This window comes from Triticum urartu, chromosome 2 (assembly GCF_003073215.2).
Source record: "Triticum urartu cultivar G1812 chromosome 2, Tu2.1, whole genome shotgun sequence".
Classification (NCBI taxonomy): Eukaryota; Viridiplantae; Streptophyta; class Magnoliopsida; order Poales; family Poaceae; genus Triticum; species Triticum urartu.
Window position 1 is genome coordinate 133,412,952 of NC_053023.1, and position 11,888 is coordinate 133,424,839.

At 43.9% G+C, this 11,888-nt stretch overlaps 1 protein-coding gene across 1 annotated transcript; it reads right to left on the minus strand.

Annotated features, from left to right (window-relative positions):
• Positions 1–652: 652 nt before the first annotated feature.
• LOC125536350 lies at positions 653–9,761 on the minus strand. Its single transcript, XM_048699548.1, has 6 exons — positions 8,832–9,761; positions 4,647–4,732; positions 4,460–4,564; positions 3,590–4,381; positions 2,900–3,122; positions 653–2,029 (listed from the first exon to the last, which is right to left on the minus strand). The coding sequence occupies exons 1-6, from the start codon at positions 9,130–9,132 to the stop codon at positions 945–947; spliced, it is 2,592 nt and encodes an 863-aa protein (XP_048555505.1). The 5' UTR covers positions 9,133–9,761; the 3' UTR covers positions 653–944.
• Positions 9,762–11,888: the final 2,127 nt, after the last annotated feature.

Sequence of the window (11,888 nt, forward strand, 5' to 3'; positions counted from 1 at the left end):
ACTTTAGTGATATATATAAAGATATTATAGTTTACAGAGGGAGTACGTGTGTGTGTATTTTATTGAATGTAATAATTCAAAACCCATTCTTTTGGAGCTTGCATTTCCCCAATTCAACGCCTTTTTGTTCGAGAACTGATTGCGACATGACCTGTGAGATGCTCTATTTTTTACCTAAATTTTTTCACTCTCTACGCCCAAAATCGGAATCTGCCCCACCGCTGCTGACCGCGTTGCCTTCCCTCTACGAAACAGGTACACACCCTTCTATGGCGTGTTCCAGAAAAAATGGTCATGATGGCTGGTTTGCATGGAGGAACAGGGCAAATAGGCAATGCATCATGGGGCATGGCCGTATCAGGGACATGAGGCCTAACATAACGGAAAAATGATGAGATCATCAGATCATGGGATGGCATTGGCACCCTGTACGATTTGACTTCAGAGTTCAGGATGCCACAAATAGGTTTTGCACAACACAGGAGGGGCAAATCCACTCATTTCGCAACTTCTAAAGAACAACATGCGCGGCAGCAGTTCACAGAACTCACCAGAATGAATCATGCCATTGAACTGCTAAAATCATTGCACAGCTTTAATGCAGACCAAACAACAACTCTTCTAGTTTAGCAAAAGGAAACTAGGACAAGAATGCTGTTCTCAACAGACGCACAACTTTTGCAATTGAGGATTTAACTTTGAAGCAAAAGTCACTCCTATACAATATGACTGCGAACGGTAATATTTAGTCTCCAATCCATGTATCTGGTGACAGATATGAGACGACTAGGAGCAAAATGCAGAAACTAGGAAAATTATGCGTATGAGACGTGATGTCGACGCCCTCTGCTATCGTTGACCTAGTAAAACCCCTCCACCGGGGTTGCATTACCATATCTATAGCTATGTACATGAAGTCCAACGAGGCTGAAGTTTCCCAAACTTCACGGCTTGCTGACATCTAAGTCTACGCCTACTTCCCCGTCGCAGTCTTGTTCATCATCGTCACCCCTATGTCGCTTCCCTAATACTCTTTGCTTCTCATCCTCTATAGGAGGAGAAGCCTTAACAGTTAAACTGAATACTTCATCGTTGCACTGCTGTTCAGCATCATCATCCCTTGGCCGCTTCCCTAGTATTGTCTCCTTTTCATCCTCTACAGAAGTAGCTGCCTTATCAGTCAAACTTAACACTTCATTATTGCAGTGCTGATCAGCATCGCCCTCCCTAGGTCCCCTTGCTAATAATGTTTGCTCATCATCATCTATAGAAGCAGAGCCCTTATCAGTTGAACAGAACACTTCCCCATTGCAGTTATGTTCCGCAGCATCGTCCCTAGGCCGCTTCCCCAATATCGTTCTCTTTTCATCCTCTGCAGCTGCAGAGGCCATGTGAGTTAAACTAACCTCAGTTTGCGTAGCAGCTCCTGTTTGTTCCCCATTGCAGTCCTGTTCAGCATCATCATACCTCACTCGCTTCACTAACACTGTTTGCTTCTCATCATCCTCTACAGAAGCAGAGCCCTTATCAGTCAAACTAAACATTTGCCCGTTGCAGTTCTGTTCTGCAGTACCCTCCCTAAGCCGCTTCCCTGACATCGTTTGCTTTTCAATCTCTGCAGCTGCAGAGGCTGTCTCAGTTAAACTAGCCTCAGTTTGCTTAGCAGCTCCTGTTTCTTCCCCATTGCAGTCATGTTCAGCATATCGCTTCCCTAATATTGTTTGCTTCTCATCATCTATAGAAGCAGAGGCCTTGTCAATCAAACTAACATCAGTTTGCATACTGACTCCAGTCTGTTTATCTCGACTGGAGTTTGCTTGCACAACAGCAAGCTCTTGATCAGATAGTGTAGAATTGGAGCCCAAACGACCAGTGGATGTCATGTTATCAAGTTGCCTAGTTTGGACACCAGCCGAAGGTATTCTCGACAACACATCTGGCTTCCTTTCTATATGTACCCAACGACTCTTGATCCAATCTCTTGAAATTCTTATATCATTTAGCTGGCATACACGAAAAAAGTTTTCACCTGGAACAATCATAATATAAGTGTCAGTGACATCCTTCTGTTGCAACTTGCAGAAGTAACTTTAAGAAGAAATACAGAAAAAATAGGGTACTTGGTAGAAGACGAGGCACATGCAGTTGCTAATTTCTATCACATGAAATACCAAGATAACATTCATTCTCCATCTAATGAATTGCTTCCACAATTTGCAAGCAGTTTTACATCATGATATAGATGATGGTGAATCATGATATGGCTTTTGGAATGTCAGTATTTTTGGAATTTACATACTGATTTAATAGTAACTGAAGCAAAAGATTTGTAGAGCAAAATGCCATGAAGTGCCTCAACATTTAGCAAAACAGTGAGTCTCAACACAATACAGTGTAATCCTCATGACTCACTCAATGCCAAAAGAATTGCAGTAACATGACAAACAAGACTCCAAACTGGATGTTTACCTATCACACAATGTATTTCATAAATTGTGCAACATGCTTTTTTTCAGGTTCCGACAGTAATAATTTTGCAAAATCAGCAGAATTATTGTCATACCAACACCATGGCAGGACAAAAGAAACAGTCATGCTCCCCTCCCAGATTTACAAAAGCTACTTATTTATGTGCGATGCACCTAGCTTGTACTAACAGTGTGAACTGACACACGGTAACATGGAGAAAACAATTAACAATCCGTGGCACCAAACTGATGGACGATGAGAAAATATTCCATTTTTAGGTAATATGGTTTAATCTAAAGGAGTGTAAGGAGTATGAATCACCAGGGGGGAAGGGGGGCAGTAAAGAGCTATTGAGATTTTGTTCTCTTATCTTGCGTATTTCGTAGGCAGACCAAGAATGGAAAAGCATCATTTCAGCAAGAGAAAGCACCTGGGAAATATATTTGCAGGCCATCAGATGAACCGGCATCTGTACTCACTAAAACTCCTTCCCACCAGCCATTAAATTGCCAGACATCAACAGCAGTTCCAGGTAAAAGAGCAGTGTCATCGACCAAAGTCTTTTGTTGAGGACGTGGCCTAATTCTTAGCCGGCCTGGGCATCTCAGTCCAAGTTTATCAGGAAGAGCCAATATAGAGGCACGTACACGCTCCTACATGGAAGCATAAAATAAGTTCAATTGGCATGGCAAGAAATAACCTCATCGGTGCTATAAAAACATACGCTTGTGCAGAAAAAACAGAATAGATCATGATATTGGGAAAAATAAAAGGAGTGCCAGAATGCCGAATATTATGATATACTCCCTCCGTTCTAAAATATAAGGTGTATTAATATTCCAAAAGGGCAAACGTAACCTATGTTTGACCAAGTTCATAGAAATTTGTATCAACATATACAATACCAAATATAGAAAATATGAAAGAAAATGCCATGGTGAATCTAATGATGCTGATTTGGTATTGTAGTCATTGATATTTTTTGCTCTATAAACTTGGTCGAACATAGAGAAGTTGACTTTTCTGAAAATTAATATACCTTATAATTTGGAACAGAGTATTATCACTTCAAATGCATAATCCAACTTAGAAAAGTTATACTAAGATCAGTTAGTCATACCTCCAATTTACCACAATCATCAGCATTTTCGAGATCATCATATTGAATCTTCAGTTTGTCATGACTAGTACATGGCCTCAGAACTGTACACCTGAACCAGCAGCCCACAATGCCACTGTCTTGAGATAAGACCTCTATCTTGTCACCAACGTTGTAGGTTGGCATAGGCTGACTCTGGGGCCCTATAAACTTAACTGAGAGATGTCTTACAGGAGATTGTTTATTACTTGGCTTCTGATAAGATGGTATGGAGTCTGCTTGTGGGCTTCGGCAGATTTTGGTACCTAAACATTTCGAATAAAGCCTCTCGAACTGCTTTGAAGACTTGGTCTTCCCAGGTGAACAATGTCTGAGTATCCTTATGACATCAGAACCATCCTTTTCTTGTTCAGGTGAAACTTTCAAGGATAGGACAGCAGCTTGATTAAAATATCCACGCAATGTTCTCAAGTCAAAATGCTTAAATTTATTTTTGCTGTACTGACGAAAGCAGAAACGGATCCCCGCCAATGAACTATTTGGCAAAGTGTCCCCACATTTTTCATAATGCTCTGGGGTTAAAACAGTAGCAATATCATCGACACACTCAACACTGATTACTTGAGAATAAGAGGTGATGAAAACTTCGCAAGGATGAGGAGCAGGAGGAGGTATGGCACAAGCAAATTCCTGGTTTTGATGAAACCATCGCACTTTAACTTTCTTGAGTCCCTTCTTATCTTCATACATATCCTCCAAGTATGCAAGATAACGGTTTTCCTCCTCAGACATGACAAGTGCAAAAGAGTGGATCTGCCAAATGATACATCATATAGAATTAAAAGATGGTTACCGGTAACTAAGTGTACAAACAGTCATAACAAAACTTACAGATATTGTGGTTCCATTACGACAAAAGGCTTGATAGTGCTGAAGCTGCTTGCTACAAGTCCAGAATGGACCAGACCACATAATGTCTGTACTGCAAGTTGTACCCTAATAATATAATTGGAAAATTATCAACATGTTCATGGAAGATGCGGCAAAACTATATGCAAAGTTATAGGTGATTGCGTACCAGATTGTGACACACATAGCTATCAGTTTCGCTGTATCCATCTAATCCAACATCATTGCCCATACGAGGTCCAAATTTTGAAAAATCTGGAATGAACAACAAGCAACTAGATATCAATATCACTGAGGAACAATCTGAAACAAAATAATACATGTCTCAATCATACAAGTTATATACTTATATCATTATATGCTGAACAGGACAGGCCTGACAGGTGGTCGAAACATTATGGCTAGGAAATGCAGCCAGGAAAATGATCACAAGGGATGTGTTAAGGCTCAGAAGGTCCATCTCCCTCAAATGGGATGACAATCTACCAAATGTAATAAACACAAAGAAGCAATTCACTCAAATCGAATCATGGCATACTAATTAAACTATAAGAATATAGTGAGCTAGTTTGCCTTGTTTTGCCAAAAATGAGGACAGCCTGTCACTAGGGTGCTTACAGCTTAAACTTGGTGTGAGCGCAGGGATGAAAATGGAGCAGAAACTTTCCGCTTTTCCAGAGGAAAAATAGAAAGGGGGAGGAAATATGAAAACGGAAACAGAAATTTGCAAAACGGAAGTGGAAATGGAATTTTTTATGCGGAAACAGAAACAAAAATGGAATGGTGTTTTCCGGTGGGACAGGCGTGGAAACGGAACTTTCCGTTTCCGTGAATATGGGATTTCCGTTTTGACTATAGACCTATGGCTGCTTTGTAGCCCAACCACCAAACAACACACAATGACACAATGAGTAGAATGGATAATTTGAGGCCCAACTTCTGCTACCACACATGTACTCAGCTTGACCCCATACGTAATTGTCCAGTACTACTACAATACTACGCTGAGTTACTAACTATAATGATATTATTTTGTAGCCATGTTAACAATTCTATAAATTCGTTTGTTTTTGTGTGTATTTCTCTATGATTCAAGGAGTTTTTAAGTTCCGGTCAACACCCACTTCTGTTTTCGTGTCTGCTTTGTATTCACTCTGTCCGTTTCTGGTAGTATCTGTTTCCGTATACATTTTCGGAGTTTCTGTATTTGTTTCCGCTTCTGCAAAAATATATGAAAACAAATGTGGTAACACTCAGTTCTGTCCGTTTCCGCTCCGTTTTCATCCCTATGTGAGCATGATTCAACTTTCACCTGTTAAACTTGCCTGCCTCATATAGTGTATGTGCTTTCCTTTTAATTCGCAACCATTCAATCCAGTTGGGTGCTCCTATGGTATTTTCATCCCATTCAAAAAAAGATGGCATTTTAGTTTCACAGAAAAGATGCCATTTTCATATTATGATGAGAAAAGGACACACAATTCATTTTTTTCCAACACATTGAAACTCCTATCACCAGCAAGTGCAATAATGATGGATAAGAAAACATAGACGGTAATAGATCTTCAGCAGCAAATGAATCAAGATAGCTGACAGAGTACAACTGAATCTTAACTAGTGTGAAGGCGCTTGCGGCCACGGGGAGTCATCTCAAGTGTGGTGGTGCGGGCTGAGCTTTGGTGATCAAAGGGATGATGCAGCGAGGTTGGAGTGGATTAAAGCTCTCAGCTGTTGATGGGTGTTCTTTGAGAAGTTAGTATTGGTATTCTTACTGGCTGTTAGTTGCTAAGAGCAAGTATAATAAAGTGCTATAAGCCTGCTTACATGGCACTATTGCTTATGTGGAGGAGAGAGACGAGGACAATGAAAGGAGTGAGCTCTCATGCAAGAGCCAACATATAAACGTGCTCCTAGGCAAATGGAGTAAATGCAAAGAGAAGAGAAAGAGAGCAATTGAAAAGGATGACTAACCTAATAGCCAACCTTATAGCCGGTCCTATTTTATGAGTGACTAATAATGACGATTTTGATGACATGTCAACCATATATAGCCAGCTGCTGGCTATACTATGACATGCCCTAATAGGTAAAAATGAATAAATGAGGGGAAAGAGAAAGTGGAAAAAAGGATTAACCTAATAGTAACCTTAAAGCGAACCCTATTATATGAGTGATTAATAATGTTGGCTTTTGATGATAAGGCGGTCTTATATAGCCAGCTGCTGGCTATATTATTAGCCTTGCTCTAAGTAGTGAATCAAAATTTCCACAGGTTGATGTGCGGTGTAGTTCCTGTTATCACTACGATAATACTTCTCTCGCAGACTCGAGTCCCATGTCGTTCCGCAAGGCCTCTTTGTCTGGATTTTTAATCCAAGTAAGATAACGATGGTCTTATCTCTAAAAACCTAGGGTATGTTTTGTTTGTGTCCAACACCTACCTTACCAAATTTTCAGTCATGACCAAAATTTTGTACCTTGTTTGGATGGTTGCCAAGTCCTTGGCATTCTCTAGTTCATTTTTCTTGCCAACATCGGCCAAATTCATCTTAGTGAGCTAACTTAAATAATCCCCAATCATGTATGCCTTAGTTCTGTAGTTCTACGTTCCTGAAGTGGTGATTTGAATTAGATCGATCATCAGTTTGCTACATTAAACCATATTATTGTTTGACATGTTCAACAGTTAGGTGTGGCAGAGATGCGTATGTTGAGATGGATGTGTGGCCACACGAGGAAGGATCGAGTCCGGAATGATGATATACGAGATAGACTTGGGGTAGCACCAATTGAAGAGAAGCTTGTCCAACATCGTCTGAGATGGTTTGGGCATATTCAGCGCAGGCCTCCAGAAGCTCCGGTGCATAGTGGACGGCTAAAGCGTGCGGAGAATGTCAAGAGAGGGTGGGGTAGACCGAATTTGACATGGGAGGAGTCCGTTAAGAGAGACCTGAAGGATTGGAGTATCACCAGAGAGCTAGCTATGGACAGGGGTGCGTGGAAGCTTGCTATCCATGTGCCAGAGCCATGAGTTGGTTGCGAGATCTTATGGGTTTCACCTCTAGCCTACCCCAACTTGTTTGGGACTAAAGGCTTTGTTGTTGTTGTTGTTGTTGTTGTTGTATTGTTTGAAACTATTCCCAGTGGATGGTCCTACTATGATTTTGCATATAAAGTAGACACTCATTATCTACAACAAGTGTCGAGCTTCCCCAGCTTTCATAATATTTAATTTTACACTTCCCATAGGAATGCCGACTGCTAGTTTCTAAGACCTGACAAACTCCTTAATTGGTGGCCTAGTGTACAATCTTGCATCCATGCTGGTATGGTTGCTAGTGCATTAGGTCTCCGGTTTGGTCAAACTGTAAAAGACAGGAGCGGACTTGCCTGCTTCCCTCCTTGTAAAATGATGGTGGAAAGGACTCGCAGGTCTGTAAGGGCATCTCCAATGCCAGGCGCTAGGGAAAATTTCCCGTTCTATCGGCAGTTGCGTCCTCAATTCCTGGCGTCGGGTGCCGCAGCGACGCAAAATAAGGCAGCGAGCGCTTGCCCTTTTTTCACACGAGATGAGGCACAAAGAGCTGTTCTCCACCCGTATTTAGTGCCGACGGTTAGCGCCTAGCATTGGCCCAGATAACACTTGGGTTTTTTAAAAATTCTGCTATTTGTCTTTTTCTGTTTAAGCGTCTAGATAAGCGTACACCATTGTAGATGCTCTAAAGTGCAATAAAACCATGTCATCAAACATCACATGTTACTGTCACCCAACAGGTAAAGCACAAAAGCTAAGACATCAACAAGTGGCTATCCAAACATTTATGCTAATTAATGTTACCACATCTCGAAGGGGAGCCCTGGCGCAGCGGTAAAGCTGTTGCCTTGTGACCAATGAGGTCACGGGTTCGAGTCCTGGAAACAGCCTCTTACAGAAATGTAGCGAAAGGGTGCGTACAATAGACCCAAAGTGGTCAGACCCTGCGCAAGCAGGAGCTATATGTACCGGGCTGCCCTTTTATGTTACCATATCTCAACATGAGATGAAATTGGACGGGACAACCTCAATTTTGACATACTTTGCCATTCGGGTATTTTCGCATTACAGTCTAACATGCCCTTGAAGGTTTAAGAAGTGCCTGATCGTGTCTATTGCAAAGCAAGCTTCTTTACTGAGGACCGATGCGGTAAACTATGTAGGCAAGATTTCAGTTTTGCTAAAGTGCCCTAGACAAACCCGTTCCAGAAACACTAGTCAACATAACATGTTAAATTCAAGAAACAATAACAGATGGTAATGCTTAGTATCAGCAAAATTAATGTATCAAATATTACAAACAGAGCAGGAGGGAATTACTTGAGGTGAGGGTCTTCGCCGGAAGGAAGGACTCGAGCCAATCCACCACCTCACGGCGTGACCGCCACTTGCGCGCAAACATCCCCTGCCCACCATCAGCGCCACCGGATCCCTGCGGCCCATGGAAATCCTCTGAAACGACGTAGAGCATGTGGCGCAGGCTCCGCTCGGTGCCCACGACTGCCAGGTGAGACACGCCCTCGGCGTCTTCCAAGTAGTAATGCACGACGCGGCTGCCCCTCTCCTGCGAGAGGAACTCCTCGCTCCACCTCACGAACTCCGGTCGGTCCTCCCTCGCCATGTTTGCCGCGGTACCAACAGGACGCACCCCCAGCCCGGAGTACTAAACAAAGGAAGGGGCCTTTGGCGACAGGCTCATGACCTTCCGGTGGGAGGGGGAGGGGGGGTCCTCAAAACGAAGAAAGCGGCTTTAGGGTTCTCGGGGAAGAAGGGGAAGCGGGGGACGTCTCTCCGAAACCTCGGAGGACGCAAAAATTGCACGGGGAACTTGAGATTGACGTGGAAAGCAGGGGGTTGGGGAACGGCGGCCGGGGATTCCTTGCAATCCCCGGGGGAGGAGGATTTCTGGGGCTTCAAAGAGACTTGGGGGCAGTTCTTGCGGGCCAAATCGGCTTAAATCGGAAGGGGTTCAGGCTGACCAAGAAGCCTTCCATGGAGCCAGGGGCAGCAGCGAGCGGGTTCTTGGGCTGGTTGGCCCCAAAAGGAAAACCAGAAATTTCAAGAAATTACTCCAGGAAGAAAGATGGCGGCAGCGGCGGAGGCGGAGGCGGCGGCGGAAAACGAGCAGGAGGGAGGCAGTCTGCTTGGAAAAGCCCCACTCCGAGAAGGCGAGGGCGGCGGCGGAGGAGCGCGGAGGGAGGTGGGAGGGGAGGCGGACAGGTGGGAGGGGAGGGGGGGCGAGGAGGAGGGTGAGATGCTTGAAAGGGGAATCTACTATGTCCCCCCTCTCTTTTCGGGTTTCTCTGTACCGCGTGGTTTTCGTTGGGGTGTGAAAGTGAAAAGTGTCAAGGTTTTCTTCTGCCTTGTATACGGAGTATGTAATAAAACTTTGAGAGGAACAAAGGTCAAAAACAGCATCTCTCAATCAAAAGTAAAAGGGAAAAGGTCAAGAACAGCTGTGACATGGCACCTATGGGATGAGTTGTTCCATGGTTTTTATATGCTAAATTTCATTTGTGTCATATGTTATGTGTTTTTTCAGTCGCAGTCATAAAAAACATCATACGTCGGGCTAGTAATTTAAACAACAAATGGTAGCACAAGCTCATATATTGGTCCTGAGAGAAATTTATGGATGAATACAAAATAGTATAAGGACTCTGGTCAAGTGACTAAAATTATAGTAATCAACTTGAAAACAGTGTTTTGTTATTAAGAAACTTTTTTTAAAAGGCACTTTGTTTGTTCACTAATCCATGGTGTCTCCCTCCAGGGTTCTCGAGGGAGATCCTCCATTGTTGACATCGGTTGCCATCATCACTTGAAGCGGGTCATTGGAGCCGCTGTAATTAGAGTTGGATTCATAGGGCGGGAAGCCCCCTAAGGTACGTTTCCGGTGTTGTTGTCGTAGTCGGAGTGTTGTAGCCTCCCACACAGTATCCCGCGACTTGAGCGTCGAGAGAGTACGAGGGGTTGTCATCACGCCAAGTCATACCATTGTGTCGCGTGGGGGCGTATCCAAGAGAGGGGCAAGTCACCCATGCGGTGTAGTCATCATAGGTCGTAGGAAATCCGTAATGGGCCCTAGTGTAGTACGAAGGGAGGTCGGGGTCATATCACATGGTGGAAGAGCCGTAGTTTACGCTCGCCGATGACCTAGGCATCCAAGTCACCGTCGGGAGCATTGAAGTAGATCCGTTTCGGGGAAGCAAGTTCAACGTGAAGGAGGTGTTGCAATAGCCATCAGACTTGTTGTTCTAATTCCGAACAGAGGAATTGTGGTTATCGCAGCAAGAGTCGAAGGCCATTTATAACATTTTCTAACACCATTGAAGAGGGCGATGTGGGTGAAGATGATGGAGGAGTGATTGATGTTGCTAATATGGTCTGCCAGCGAGAGGATCCTCATGGTCGGCGCCAACTGTCGAGTTTTTTTCAATGTACCTAACAACAGTGCAGAAGTTGCATTTTAATTTGTGTGACAGTGAGACGTCCCCTCGGGTCACCACATGGACACATGGGACATGTTCTACCCAGGTTCGGGCCCCCTTCATGCGAGTAACAACTCTACTCCTTTTCTAGAGTTATATCGCAAATGGATTGCAAATGGTGGAGTACAAAAACGTATTCGATGGGTTGGGGATGGACGGTCTATACAAGGTGTTTAGTTTGGATCTACCAATCGTGATAGTCACTACTACAATCCGTTTTACTATTGAGCCCTCATTACTGACTGATCTATGCCCACCAGTCAGTGATGACTATTCCAAATCAACAAAAAAGTCATCACTGGCCGGCCATATATATGGTTGGTCAGTAATAACTATTCCAAACAATCCATTTTGAGCGAAAAAATACATCATTGACCGGTCGTATATATCGCCTATCAGTGATGATATGCATCACAGCTAGACTGATATCACTGACCAGCCATCTACTCTGGCACGCCTATGTTGTACCGTTCATCATTAACTTGCTTACATTTCGGCCGTGAGTGATTTTCAACCTAGGTCGCAACTCACTCCTTAGCCAGTCCATATAAAAGATCCTAACCCTAGAGAGAGTCTTCTCCCTCTCACCTTGTGCAGCCAACCACACAAATCTCTCCACCTACCAAAACAAGACTCCACACACATCCTAATTCATTCCCGCCCTTCCCACATCAGGGCTGCCACCCACCGCCGACCTTGCCCCATATCCCTCAGACCTCATCGCCGACCTCCCTTACCGTCCCTGCCCCACCATCTCCTCCTCCCATCCCCTCCCTCCCCTCGTCACAAGATGAGAGAAGAGGGAGATAGAGCGACTAGGTCAGGTGACAGCCCAGATCCTCCATAGTCGCTTAGGGCCTCGACCAAGGTCGGCTCCTGATGGCCT

Coding starts and splice junctions, on each gene's coding strand:
- LOC125536350 (XM_048699548.1), bottom strand. CDS start 9,132: ATGGCGAGGGAGGACCGACCGGAGTTCGTGAGGTGGAGCGAGGAGTTC. Junction 4,733..8,831: donor GGCGAAGACCCTCACCTCAA/GTAATTCCCTCC, acceptor TGTTCATTCCAG/ATTTTTCAAAATTTGGACCT. Junction 2,030..2,899: donor CCTGCAAATATATTTCCCAG/GTGCTTTCTCTT, acceptor TGATTGTTCCAG/GTGAAAACTTTTTTCGTGTA.